At 37.3% G+C, this 15,198-nt stretch overlaps 1 protein-coding gene across 1 annotated transcript; it reads left to right on the forward strand.

The window, feature by feature from the left end:
* Positions 1–5,671: 5,671 nt before the first annotated feature.
* Positions 5,672–9,621, forward strand: LOC117304291 (stathmin domain-containing protein 1-like). Its single transcript, XM_033788668.1, has 3 exons — positions 5,672–6,349; positions 6,975–7,264; positions 7,576–9,621. Exons 1-3 carry the CDS (start codon positions 6,001–6,003, stop codon positions 7,888–7,890), a joined length of 954 nt encoding a protein of 317 aa, XP_033644559.1. The 5' UTR covers positions 5,672–6,000; the 3' UTR covers positions 7,891–9,621.
* Positions 9,622–15,198: the final 5,577 nt, after the last annotated feature.

The raw sequence follows: 15,198 nt of genomic DNA on the forward strand, positions 1-15,198 counted from the left end.
TGGGTTCGAATCCTGGCTGACACTTACAACTTACGTAACCCGTCGCATTAGAACAGTCTACATTATGCAAGCTGGTAGTGTCACATGGTGTAGCTGTAACCAAAAATATAATTCTGACATTAGCTGATACTCGTTAAAAGTAGCATACATAATGCGGATAAACAAAACTTAAGTGTTTAACATTTTAGTCTGAAAGTTTACAGATTGGGATTTTTGCCACACTTATTACTGACGTTTGTCATCTTCTGGGGGCCTTCTTACTTTTTTTATTGTTACTTTTTTTGGTCTTTGTCTGCTGGTTTACTTCTATATTCATCCCTTTGTATTTGCTCCCCTGTAATTGTGTTTGGTTTGTTGTGGTCAAATAAATAATAACAATACTAATATTATGAAGTTCCGAGTCTGAAACAATTTTTGTGGTAATGGTTCTCTTTGAAATATTTGGTCGTGTTAGGGAAAATGTATCTGAAAATATTTCCAAAAATACCCCCAGAATATTAACAACAAAAACATAACACAGCGGATTTGAGTTGTACCAACCAAAATGAAGAACAAAGTGTTTTCATCCTGTACATAATGTTCACTATCTGCTTGTTTAGCACACGTTTTCCACGTTTGTTAGTTCAAACAACACTGTCTGCGACTATTTTGCCAGCTTTACTTTTATCGAACTTACTGGCTGAACGTCAAACAAAAGAAATACCGATGAGTATACAGTAGAAACAGGTTATAAGCCAAGTTAATAAACATGCTTAAAAAAAAGAACAACAAACAAAAAACTAAATAATCAACTAAATATGATTTTCGAAGAAATACTAAATAAATAAATAAATAAACAAACAAACAAACAAACAAACAAACAAACAAACAAACAAACAAACAAACAAACAAACAAACAAACAAACAAACAAACAAACAAACAAACAAACAAACAAACAAACAAACAAACAAACAAACAAACAAACAAACAAACAAACAAACAAACAAACAAACAAACAAACAAACAAACAAACAAACAAACAAACAAACAAACAAACAAACAAACAAACAAACAAACAAACAAACAAACAAACAAACAAACAAACAAACAAACAAACAAACAAACAAACAAACAAACAAATAAAATACATAGGCCTAATAAATAATTAAAGTAAAAAAGAAAGAAAAGAATACGTTGAATGCTGTTTCACAAAGTGGAAAGAATGCAAAATGAACAATATTGTTTTTAAACAATAAGACTTTCTTACCCTGGGAATATGAGGCCATAAAACACACAAACGTTGACACTCCAACAAGCACAAACGAAACGTTGAAATATATTCCCGGCATTTTAATTATCTTGTCTTTAGGTGTGAACTAACAACCAAATTCCTCATTCACTGGCGAAGACTGGACAGGCAATGAAAAGAAGTTGCTTTCTTTGTACAACCAATGTCTCTCTCACTTCCAATCGACAATCCGGGAAATTAAAATTTTTTTTCTCTACATCCAATGTTCCAACTTAACTTGCAAACTGACAAACACTGGACAAGCAAAGAAGTGGCTTTCTTTTTACAACCAACGTCCGCACTCACTTCCGACCAACAATCCAGGCAAGTTAGTGGCTATTTTGACTTCCTCACTTTACTCGCAAGCAAGCAGCCAATTTCTTGAGTTACTATAATGCCAGGTGCTGAAACCAAAGCACAAGAGTTTTCCCTATGACAAAAAAGCGATCACAGCGACAAAATGTCCATGCCAACCAAAGTGAGATTTTGTTTTTATGACACCACTTCGATGGGCGTGTTCACTCGACGCAGAGCTTTCTTATCAGGGTCCAATTTCAATAAGCTGTTTACCGGTAAGCATATTTTTTGTGCTTACTGTAGCACAACAAGTGCGTAAGCATAAACCATGATTTCTCAACTTAGCAGAAAATTTCTTGGCGCGCATGCACGTTCAATGGATTTGCATAGTTTATTTCACTCGTGTGCTTACCGCGGGTTAGCCAGCATTTATCCTTGCTTCGACGGTAAACAGCTTTATGAAATTCTGCCAAGGGACGCTCGCGCTCCGTAAGCACAACACGGCTGCTTACATGTTTTATCAAATTGGGCTCAGGTCTTATGTGGATAGTTTACTAAGTCAAGAGTTATCTTTATTTGTGAGCTGTTCCAAGGCTGACATGCAAACAGCTTGATCTCTCTATTGTAATCAGTGATAGCATTCCCTTGTCTCTATAGATACGTTATGGGTTTATCGGATTTAATATTCACGCTTATTTATAAACTATTATCGGTGTCACGTGAGATTCGGTAACATCACACCTTATTCGCTGCGTCCCGTGTTTCATTAGCCCTCCATCTTGATTTTACTACATAAACCAAACTGAGGCTGGACGAAATAATAGTCTGGTGCCATGTTAGCATTCATTACTGTTATTGAAAACAAGGAACATGACCAAGATGGTGACAGCGTGATAACGGGGTGTCCATCTTGATTTTACTACATTTAACACAACTGAGGCTGGATGAAATAATAGGCTGGTGTCATGTTTGCGCAATGAATAATAGCATTCATTACTGTTATTGGAAACAGGGAACATGACCAAGATGGTGACAGTGTGATAATGGTCTTTAGACTGGTCCCAGATACCGGTGTACAGACCTAATGATTTCTTTTGATACAATTATTTTATTGGATAAACGTGCAGTGGCGTAAGCTTTCCCGTGTTTTGATTGGTCCGAGGCGATGTTTGTCAGCTGCATTTGTTTAGCATAATTCTGGTATAGACGATGTGACCTGTGACATCACATGTTTTCAAAAGATCCACAGAGCATAGACTACCTGCAGGCACGATTTGTACACAGCATAATGGAAGAAAACATAAAATCTTATATTTTATGGAGATTGCACTGTATAATTCTTCTGTTGATATGATGAATTGAGGCACATCTCAAAACTTGTCCAGTTTGTACTTTCATAACTCTTGGATTTATAGGAAAATTATGACAAAAATGTCAACTTTCCCATAATGACCCATCTTGCCTGTCAGAATACTCAAATAATGCACAAGGTCACACTTATTATTAACAAAGTTCACATGGCCTATAGAAAAGGAAGCCAGACTAAAGACGATTATTTTGCGGATAAAGACAGGGGAACAGTCTATGGCAACACTGGTTTGCCTATTATGAAAATCGCAAGAGCGCGAGAGGGCGTTGTTCATGTAAGTTTACACCATTAGTCAATGTCAAAACCCGGCCATCCCTTTCGCATGACTACGCGTCCTTGGCTGAGCTATGACGCGTCGTGACGACTTGAAACCTTTCCTTACAAGGCCATGTATAAATGTCTTGCAAATCGGTATTTGATAGATATATCGATTATCGGTGTTAAATGTCAAGGTCTTCATCAGAGGTCAGTGCCGAGGAAGAGAACTATCATTACTCCTCAAAAACCTTTTGAAGACAATGTCAAGTATAAACCTTGGTAGAATCATTTTATTGGACAGTTTCCAAGAATATATAAACCAGATCGATTCAGAGTGACATTGACTTCAATAATCGATTCATCGGTGACGTCACACAATCAACAGTAACAACTAAATATGAAACTATGTGTCTTTGTCATTTGCTTATTTTATTTATTTGTCTTTTGGTTTTATTTTTGGCTCTCTTCCAAGTCTAACTACCGTTTTTCTTTGTTCGTACAATGTTTTCCACAAAGACCTATGCTGTGATGAAAGTGTTTTCTTGATACTTGAGTTGAGAAGATTTATTTATTGTTATATGAAGTTTAAAAAAGATATCAAACAAATAAATAAATTAATTAATAAATAAATCTAAATTTAAATTATATGATACTTCAATAAACGGAGTTAGATGTCTGAGAAAACAAAATTAAACATTTCACAAATATTGGGCTATAAGAGAAATTATACGAGTCTTTCAAAATTAACTATTTTTGATATTTAACACACTACCTTTAATTTTATACACATAATTCGGTGTTTAGAATAATATATTCCTAAAGGGTACAACTGTTGCAAGTTGAAGTGCCGTTGTTGACAAAAAATGTCAAACCGATGACAGAGGGGACACATGATTTTGACTGAATTGGTCGTCGAATTTGCAAGAGAGTAAGTGAAAGAATACAAACCCTTATTGCACAAATCTGTGAGCTTTCAGGGGCCCAATATACGGCTTCAGGCCTGCGTCTTTCATTATTATTTGAGTGAGAAATAACCTCTTTCTCAAAAACTATGTTACTTCAGAGGGAACCGTTCCTCAAAATGTTTAGTAATATTATCAACAGGTCTCCATTGCTCGTTACCAAGTAAGGTTTTATGCTAACAACTATTTTGAGTAATTACTAATAGTGTCCATGCCTTTGAGATCGACATTAAAATCCCGTATGCTTATTTTTACGAGCTGACCACACCCCATTGACGGCTATGGTATAAAACAAAATTCCCCTAAATCCAATATCGTCAAAACCAGATGTGTTGGTCAAATTAAGTGTTCAAAATAAGTTTCAGGAATTTTAAATGGTTATAAGAAAAAAAACAAAAGAAAAAATATCATTATAAGTAAATGCCAGTCACCAATACGTATGTACAATTGTCTTCACAAAACGCATTGTGCAAGGCCTTCAAGAGCGCGCACAATGAACGGCTTTGTTCTGTTACGATCGATATTGGATGATGAATCTGCCCTTCACCGCTTGCTCAGCGGCCTCACGGTGAACTCATGCAAATTGTCCTCTCGTCTTACAAAACTACTAATAGTATAACTTTTCAGTAAAATATTTGTTTTTATATGTTTTCAACAAATATTTTCGTGGAATGATATCTCGTATAGTTTTGTTTTTTTGTATAGAGAAATCCCTCTTTATTGATAAACTAAAACAATAATGTTATGCACTCTCTATTTTGTATAATAATTTGTCCTATAATTTGTTCTTAAGACTTAATGTGGGAGCACATGGTTTTAAACACTTGTTCTCTATAAAATCTCAAAAAAATGCAAGAAGTAGTTTCGTACATTTTATTTTACATATTAAGATTATTATAATCATTTCTTGCGGTTTAAATGATCACAATGTTTCATACTATCTTGTTATCAAGTAAGGTTGCATGCTAACAATTATTTTGAATAATTACCAAAGTGTCCAGTGCCTTTAAGATCAACATTAAAATAAAATAGCAACGTGAACAACGTTGACTGAATAATTAATTTTAAATAAAGGGGACATTCAACATGCTACGTAAGTACGAAGGATCCCTTGAAATCGCAAATAATATTTACGTACTATTGCAGAACATGGCCGAAACGAGAATATTTACGTGCATATTTACGTAAATATTATGTCCGATGTATCTTTAAAGTTACTGTACCAATTCTTCGATGTATCAATCAGTCTAGATTTTATAATACACACCTGTATGACATGTACATGCATATTGTACATGTATGTTCTTGTATGTGTACGAACACCAATTCCATGTTATCGAGCCTATGGCAAAGGTGCACTTTACTAACGTTGATGGCGCATCAAGTATTGGCAACGTGCCATGACGACGGTCACAACCCGGCGTAATTATTGACCTAGCAACAGTGTAAATGGAGTACCTGTTCATAAAACTACACGTTCACCTGCCGTACGTGCACACAGTCAATTATAATTGAGATAGAAATACAGTGCAAGGTTGTTCGATTCACGGCTGCCTTGTTCTAGCGTATTTATAAGGCGTATTTTCTTATAATTTTCATCAGTTTGCGACTTTGAAACGATTCAACTTGTTATGATTATTAGTTGTGTCTTATAAGATTCGTTCCACTGGTATTATTCTCAAACGGTTCGACTCTTTTCGCAGAGTTTTCTGGACGCATAGAATATTTATTTTATGCTTGCACTCCTCTTGAACTGTGTACAATCTTGCGATACCATCTACTACAGTGATATTTAACACGACAACCGGAATTTATTCCACCAGCGACCAGATTCAACAGTTCGACCATGGGTTGTAGTAGCTCTAAGAACGCCGTGGTTCCATCAGTAGGACAAGCCTGGACTGCCGGGAATAAACCGACGTCTGCCGGCTCCACCAAGAGCAAATCAAGCTCCAAATTAATCCGTGTGAAATCGGGGACTACTGAAGTCAAGGAACTGAAGCCGGAAAGGTCCCTTTCGAGAGACTCCCTGCAAAATGGAGTTATCCCACGAGGGGTGTCTTCTGCGACCAGCAAGGCATCGGCACACACTTGTGACAGCGGGCTTGAGGAGGACTACGGTCACATCATCTCGGAAGAGTCAAACCCAACGGAACAAGAAGGGGTTCTTACAGGGCAAAGACCACGAACACCAGGTAAGAAATATGTTTATGAAAAAAGAGATCACTTGATAAACCAACAAATAGCTCCCAAACTGCATCTTAAAGATTCGGCAGTTTGATTAAGAACAAGTTATGACATTATTCATGTAAGTAAAGTTTAAATTCTGCGAGTGATATGTAGAAAGTATTAAAAAAAAACAGTCAATAATTCAATACATACTTTATGATACATGTCAATAAATTGACAAACTTTAATAGACTTTTTTATCAGAGTATGATCAACAAAATCTTCCTTCATAACATGTTTTAAAACTACAAGATTTTAAGTATCATTAATATTTTTATTTTAAAGTAGACGCCAAAGGTTTAACCCGACCACCTGACAATACACAGTTGACTACGATGTAGATAGCGTCTGTAGTGCAGAGAGCACCATAAAAACACCATGTGGATCAGATACAAAAGGCTTGCTTTGACAACAAGCATTCTATTCTGCTCGCTACGGTCGGGTGAATTTGTCCTGGTAGGGGGTGGAGAAAACATAAATATTCATGAAGCTCCCAAACTGTTTTGCTATTAGCCACTTTTTGTGCCATCATGGTGTTACCGTAAATCTTAATGAAAACATTCCTAATCATATTTGTTTTCCCTTCTGCAGATTTGTCAATAAGTGGAACCCAGATATCATCCCGGAGGAGGAGTGGAAAAGACCGGGAAAACCGCACAGGAAAGGACATCATAGGAGAGCTGAAGAGTCAGGGTTTACTGTCCAGGCCGGTAGCTGCTCAGAGCGGTATGGCGTTCGATGTCATGATCGCTCCCGAGTTCGGTATACTTCAGAAGCCACCACCTCGCCTGGCGAAACTCAAGAAGAGAAAGTCAAAGAAAAGGACTCTTACTAGAGAGGAACTAGAGGCGAAGTTGAAATCAGCTGAGGAGAGGAGAAAAGTAAGGAACAATTTCTGTTTTTTTTTTCTGATTGCAAAAACGATGTTATTAGTAATTCTTTCTTTAAGTATTTAGCCCCTTCAGAATTTGGCTCTCTCTGTTACTTTTCGTTTATCCCCTTCACAATTGTTGTTTCTGATTGCAAAATCGATATCATGTTTAAATTGTTCCCTTCATTCTTCATCCCCTTCATAATTTTAATTTGGCAACAAATCTTGGAGATCTTGAATCCTCTTCACATTGATGGCAAACTTAAGCTAGATGTATTCAAAAAACCTTATTGTGTATTCTTTGATTTCATTATTCAACAGCGCAAAGAGGCCGAAAAGATTGAGAAACTCAACACAGCCGCTAAAGAGAAACAAGTTCAAGAATCTTTAGACGCATCCGAGGCAGCTCAGAAAAAAGAAGTGTCCGTCAAGAGCGCCAGCGACATGGACCGGGTAGCCGAGAACAAGGAGGCACGTCTCAATGCCTTGAAGGAGAAATTAGAGAAGAAGAAACAACACGCCGAGAGAGTTCGTCTTGCAAGACTTGCGAGACAAGCCGAAGGAGGTCCTTCGCAGGAAACAGACATGCAACAGTCGAAGGATGATATCACTGGTAACGGAACGCCGGCTGTTTGATGAACAAAAGCAACTCTCTCGCATTGAGAAGCAAAGTTATTTCCTTTTTGACTCTCTAAGAAGAGAAATATCCTTGGATGCAACGTGACGTAGTCGAGATGATGTTCTCAGGCTTTATACATACTGAAATAAGATGTGGACAAAACAACCGTGGACAAAACATCCAAGGATGGGTTGATACATAGTTTGCAGCTAACGTGTGCCAAACAAAAATTCAAAACGCGATTTATGGTCAGTCTTAAAAAAGTATTTTCGTATGAACTATTGTGTGCTGAAAGAAAAAAAAAGTCTTGTGTAAGGTAAAAGTTAAGTGAACAATCTAAAAATTATAGTAGAATGAAACATTCTCCCAAATATTTTGACCTTTTGTACAAAGGGCCTCACAAAACTTGAAGCGAATCATGACACAGTAATTTTAATTTTTATTGTATACACGCAAAGTTCATGAACTAGGTTGGCTTTTATGATTGCTGGTTTTAAACCATTAATGTATTGGCAGAGACAGATCAAAATTTCCGTTATCAAGGGTATGAGCCCCCAAATTCTGTCTCCCATGTTGAAATTAACATGGGCTGAAAAAGATGAACCAAAAGAGGGCTCTATAAGAAGTAGAATATACATGTACATTGTACAATGACTGTACTACAGTTTGCCATTGGGGGGGGGGGGAGGCAGACTCTTTGGGGTCAGAAATTGCACGAAGATTGAAGGGCATTGGATGTGCCTTAAACTACTCCGTCCATGTTTATAAAGTTTGTTTTTAAAAGTGAAAAGAGTTGATCTCTATAAAAAGTTATTTTTGGTACTGGTGACCATGTTCTACGGAGCCAGGGAAATGACATGCCTAAAATAATTCTATTGGTTTGTTGGTATGTGAAAGTGAATAATTTTTGAAATAATATTGAAAAAAAAAAATGTAAAAAAATTAAGAGAATAATTTTAAAAGAAAATGAAAATTGGGAAAGTCGTTTAGATAAGAAAACACTTGTGAACACTATTTCGCCAAGAAAACGAAGACAACATAATTAAGGCATGTCACTTCCAGGGTTCTGTAGCGTACAAACAGATACGTTTTTGTATCTGTCTATAATATAAAAAACTCGTTTTGTAAACGACGCAAAAAATATTTTTATAAAACTGTTGAGGCTTTCTTGTGCTATTTCAATGATGTACAAAGTGAATGTCAATGAGAAGTCATACAGCGGAATAGACCAACATTATTGCCGCAGCATTATTTACATAAGGGTTTTACCACACTAGGCAACTTGAAGGCAATCAACTACAACACTTGCCACAGGACCACCTTGGTAGCACATGAGTCATTCTTCAATTAATGCCTTAGACTCCCCGATAAAAACAGTGAAATGTAAAAATGTTTTTCTTCGGGGAGATTGCCTGGAACTGGTTGCCAGCCAGCCTTCTGTGACATGACCCTTATATTGCATTACATGGAGGCCCTACATGTACGTGGCACATGCTCGATTTTTCACTTGCTCTAAAAAACAAATAATTTCACAATTTCTTTTGTAAGTGCTTTTTTTTTGTGTTAAATTAAAACTTTGACATATGTCAAACCAAAGGAAAACCCACACTAGGCCAGTATTTCCGGTTAACTATTTAAATTGTTTAATTAATTATGTTTATGGTATCGCCGCTGCAATGTTACTTCTCGTTTGATTTTATGACATAACTCATTGACAATGCGTGGAACGTTTAATTTTTAAAGTTAACATGATTGCATACTTTTATTTATTTACACGTTTGTTGTGAATTTTAAATAATAAAAAAAACCATAATGAAAACTTAAGCTATCGTTGACCATTTCTTCCAGGTGCACTTGTACAGTTTTGGGGGCTTGGATTAGGGTCGGGTCCTAGTCTCATTACATGTACCGGGCACTGGCACAGCCGCTGACACAAACAGCGAGATTCTGATGAGACCGGTGTCGCATGCAAGTATGTCCTCTATGCAATACTATCCGGAGGACATTATTGCATATGCAATAATGTCCGCTGGCTGGTTTTGTGCATGTATATGCAATCGTGCCCGCCCGGACGCTGCGGCATAATGCAATTGTGTCCGCCCGGACACATTTGCATATGCAGTTGTGTCAGCCCCGTGCAAAACCGTCCTTGCGGTAAATTAAACGCCCTTGGTCGACGGAACACGTTCGCCATTTTTTTACAAGCGAAGTGCATGTCATGTATGACATGGAAAATGTTCAGCCGCTGTATATTCGCTGCAATCATAAAATACGTGAATATTCATGCTGCATATACGTAGGTTCAGTGCATGCACGCTTGCTTACGCGCGCATATACATGTACAGTCATGTACATTTTCGCCCGACGGTTTTTGCATAGCCCCGGACACGATTGCATATGCAAAAGTGTCCGGAGCGAACAGTATTGCATGGCGGACACGATTGCCTCTGACACCTGCAATGTTATCGATTAAAGATCATGAGTGGGTAATTGGGAGGGGGGTGGAGATCAGTAAACACAAGACTCGCCCATGTACAATTTAATTATGTGGCAGGTTTCCTCCTTTAACTACACGTAATTCTTGTTGTTGATCGAGCGCCCTCACCGTCAGGTTTTCGGGTGCTCCCATAATTCCTATGAAGACAGACAACCGTCTTACCGCTCTTTGATTGTCTTCATTCTTTCAGGTAAATTTTCCCTTTTTGTATTATATATTTCTATTTCTAAGTTGTTTAAGTTTACTATCTAAGCTTGTGGTTCATATAGACATGAGTTTGAGAAATGAATGTCTTTAGAATCTGCCATTTATGCTCTAGTTTGGTTTTCGTTTTGTAAATATTATTGCCAATGTAAATAGAATTTCAAGATGGCGCGGCCCAGAAAGCCGTGGCGGGAACTGCTAACGTATTTAAGTTGTTTTCTCTTAGGAAGTGTTTTTACTATTCATTTGCTCTCGTCCAGCCATTTATTTTAGTTAGGTAACTTTGATATGATTTGTTGTTAAAGGCAGTGGAAACTATACTCAAAATAATTATTGGCATAAAACCTTACTTGGTAACGAGTAATGGCTAAATTTTTATAATGGAAGGATAAACAGGTAGACCTATGGTGTCTCATCCCCTTGCGCGTTCAAACCAAATAACCAAACCGAGGTTGTGAGACGCGTTTAAACGGCGTGTTTACTTGTTGAAATTTTTTTTCCAAAGGTACATTTTTAATTAAAGTTTTTTTTTCTAAAAAGGTAACCGGAATAAAATAACGTGGGGAAAACTTAACTGTGTTTGTCCTTTGTCTTTTCAATGTTTCCTCAGCAAAGGCGCACTACTTTCACCGGTGCGCGGAAGGAGTTTAGTGTTCTACGGTCGCTGAAATGCCGTCCGTGAAATTTTGAGCATGAGAAGCATAGCTCAAAATAGGTGTGGATGGTGGGGGTGGGGGGGGGGTCTTGGCATCGGGGATGCACGGGACCACTGTCGTAAACAATTGTTTGATTTGGTTGGGGGGGAGGGGCAAGCAGGGGCAAAGACACATAGGGTGACAAAGGCAGCGGGGGCAGCAACATTGCATTGGCACTGATCCAGATCTACTGGTACCCGTCATTCATATCCCTCTTGACGTGTACTAAAAAAGAACAAGGGAACCAGTTAGGCTGATTCTAGTTGAACACCATCTCTGGGCTCTTTTCATTCACACTTTTTTTGCCTCCAAGACAGCAATACTTTGGTGCTGGTCTCCATTCCAGTCGTTCTTCTCTACATCACGTATACATCACAATTAGTATTCTAAAATACTGGGCCCAATTTCATGGCTCTGCTTACCGTAAGCACAGAATCGGCGCTTACGGAAGCAGGGAATTCTGTGCTCACGGCAAGCGTATTTCACGGGTTAGCGGCGAATTTTGGCTTCTGCGCGTGCGTACTTCACATTACTAGGCATTCTACGCTTACAAGGCTAGCACAGAAATTCGGCGCTTGCACGTAAGCGGGGAATCGTGACCGTAAGCGCAGAATTCGGCGGTAAGCAGAGCCATGAAATTGGGCTTTGGTTGTTGCTATTTTTTTCACACTCACTATTTTGTATTCTGGAAAAGTGAAGATCAGTTTAAAAATCCCTGTTGGAAACTCATTTTGTTCAAGTATTTTGTTTCTGCAGTATTTTGTGATCATACTTTATTAATAACTCTTATTTTGTAGTTTGTTTTATTTTATTTAGACTTAGCCAGTGTACGCACATTCACTCAACAATCACACGTCACGACTATTCCACTGATAGAGGGCGTTTCTGGAAACCGCGAACCCGTCGTCAGGTTGCACCATTCATGTGACAAACTTATCATAATTTTTGTTTGTGTATGCACCCTAAATCTTTTGAAGAATAACGTTTTAGGGTCACGCAAATCTTTACTGTGTACATGCTATGATATTTTTGTTTCCTTCTGAACCTGAGAGTTCTGTGCTTCAAACTTTTCGTTTGGAAACGGGAGGTGTTCGTGAGTTTATTGCACAAACACCAAACAGATGGAAAGTTGATAGCTGTACCCAAAGCATTAAGCATAATAAATGTCAACATCGATTCCTTGCTCTTTGATCGAACGTTAGTGATGCCCGTGTTCCTTTCTAGCAACTGACAGTGATAACATCTTCAATCAAACAGCGTTACGCAATGTCTTATCTTTACTCCCTGTACCCTTTATTTACCTTGTAAATTATGCCTAAAATATACCGGTACCATAGGTCATGTTTTATTATAAGCGTTGATAGAGGTCACATTAAAACAAACTCACTACAGTCATGTTTATAGGCGAGATATTGACTGTTCGAGAAATTTAAAGTTTCCATCTAGAGGTGCCCTTCATGCATGCATGAGACTAGGAGAAACAGCCTTGGTGCCCATGCCCTTTAAAGAATGGAGCATCAAGAAAACACACTTTGAGAAAAGTTTCTGACAGTAACGCTTCTCAGATTCAACTTTTGGGTCATAAAAACTTGTATATTTTTATGTTTTCATACTAACCAAAGTGAATTTGTTTCTCAAAATGCGTTATACCATCGAAAGCTTATGTAAATGTAGGCTTCAAGGCCGTGGACACTATTGGTAATTGTCAAAGACTAGCCTCCACAGTTGGTGTATCTCAACATATGCATAAAATAACAAACCTGTGAAAATTTGAGCTCAATCGGTCATCAAAGTTGTGAGATAATAATGAAAGAAGAAAATATCATTGTCACACGAAGTTGTGTGCATTTAGATGGTTGATTTCGAGACCTCAAGTTCTAAATCTGAGGTCTCGAAATCAAATTCGTGGAAAATTACTTCTTTCTCAAAAACTATGGCACTTCAGAAGGAGCCGTATAATGTTTTATACCATCAACCTCTCCCCATTACTTGTCACCAAGAAAGGTTTTATGCCAATAATTATTTTGAGTAATTATACATGTATAAACCTCATCTTTAATGCCATTTTTGAGACAAAAGTAACAACACTAGTTTGAATCATCCAAAAGCTTAAATTAAAAACAGGGCAAGGGATCTCCTTAACTTAATCAAATTATTGTAATCAGCCTACAGTATCCTGTTGATAAAAACTAAAAGAAATACAGTTTTTTTTTCTGAGTGACAATAACTGTGGGCCCATTTATTAATGAAAACCTGTTTTACCCCTTAATATCTAAGTAACATATGATTGTACATCATCATCTAAGTATTAAGAAAAAGAATGCACATGTTCAAGGTCACAAACCAGTTACAGAAACTAACTGTTGCAAAAAAAAAAAAAAAATCCTTTTAAAACTAACTATAACAACTGTGTATGATTATTGCATATATTTTGCTTGATGAGTACGAGCAACGGAAACAAGCGACAACACCCGTCAACTAGTTACAAAAATACCACTCCTTAAAGGCAGTGGACACTATTGGTAATTGTCAAAGACTAGTAAGTCTTCACAGTTGGTGTATCTCAACATATGCATAAAATAACAAACCTGTGAAAATTTGAGCTCAATTGGTCGTCGAAGTTGCGAGATAATAATGAAAGAAAAAACACTCTTGTCATACGAAGTTGTGTGTTTTCTGATGCTTGATTTCGAGGTCTCAAAATCAAATTCGTGGAATTTTACTTCTTTCTCGAAAACTACATTACTTCAGAGGGAGCTGTTTCTCACAATGTTTTATACCATCAACCTCTCCCCAACACTCTTTACCAAGTAAGGTTTTATGCTAATAATTATTTTGAGTTATTACCAATAGTGTCAACTGCCTTTAAAGTGCCATTCAGAAAAGCCAATGTTAAAAAATACGATACTAAATAACTCCATAAAACCATCCATACGCTGAAGAACAAAGTAATGCCTCAAATGAACAGATATTGAGATCAAAGGACTCCAGAAATCAGTAATTTTTAATGACTTTTCCTGGCTTATATACAAAAAAACATTGAAGCTTAACCAGGAATGACATTAATGATCCTGGCCGGCTTAGTATTTATTTTCTTTCTTTTGTGTTTGTTAAAACATTGTATTTATATTTGTTTTTAATAAAAACTGAATTTCAGTTTTCAGTTATTTTCTTTTGAACAACCCACCCGCCCTAATTTCGTTTTTGTTTATTTTCATTTTGAAAATGTTTATATTTACTTTTCTGAACGGACCCTACGCACCTATTAATGAGTTAACACTTATAGCAATTTTTGTTTAATTGTACGTTTCCATCAAGTGTGTAAACTTATTTTACGCTATCATATGATGGAAGAAATGTATGTACAGACCCACAACAGCTATTTTAGTTATCCAGCCATATTTATCTTTATGACAGATGAAACATACTCAAATACCAGTGGATTAGATTGAATTATGCTACCCAATAGTAATAATAATAGTGATAATAATTCATATTTACAAGCCTGCAACACTGTCAAAATTTACAATTCGTTTTTTAGTTTGTGTGTGTGTTACAGGTAGAGCATTATATGCCCATACAGCCGGACATTTAATAGACTGATCCATTAAGCTCCGCCCCATTGTGTATTGACCAATCACAACCCATTGCACAACCAAAAGTCTGACATGCGTGCGCGTATGCGTGCGCGTATGCTTAGCGCGCGCAGCAGAGTCGTGCAGAATGACATTGGAGGGGAGCGTGTGTTCTTGCTCACACACACGCTGTGGGCGGAGCCTAATGGATCGGTGTACTACCACAGTGGTACACATTATAAAATATTATTATCATACCATCTTATTTATGTAATTATTTACTTCTCTAAACTTTTACAACTAATTTCTCTAGAGAGGAAAGTTACAAGGGAAGGGGGTGGGTTGATAACATCA

Source organism: Asterias rubens, chromosome 21, assembly GCF_902459465.1.
Source record: "Asterias rubens chromosome 21, eAstRub1.3, whole genome shotgun sequence".
In the NCBI taxonomy this organism is placed as follows: domain Eukaryota; kingdom Metazoa; phylum Echinodermata; class Asteroidea; order Forcipulatida; family Asteriidae; genus Asterias; species Asterias rubens.

Excerpts from the sequence above, each read along its gene's own strand:
- LOC117304291 (XM_033788668.1), top strand. The coding sequence starts at position 6,001 with ATGGGTTGTAGTAGCTCTAAGAACGCCGTGGTTCCATCAGTAGGACAA. Across the intron at positions 6,350-6,974 it reads GCAAAGACCACGAACACCAG|ATTTGTCAATAAGTGGAACC; the intron begins GTAAGAAATATG and ends TCCCTTCTGCAG. Across the intron at positions 7,265-7,575 it reads CAGCTGAGGAGAGGAGAAAA|CGCAAAGAGGCCGAAAAGAT; the intron begins GTAAGGAACAAT and ends ATTATTCAACAG.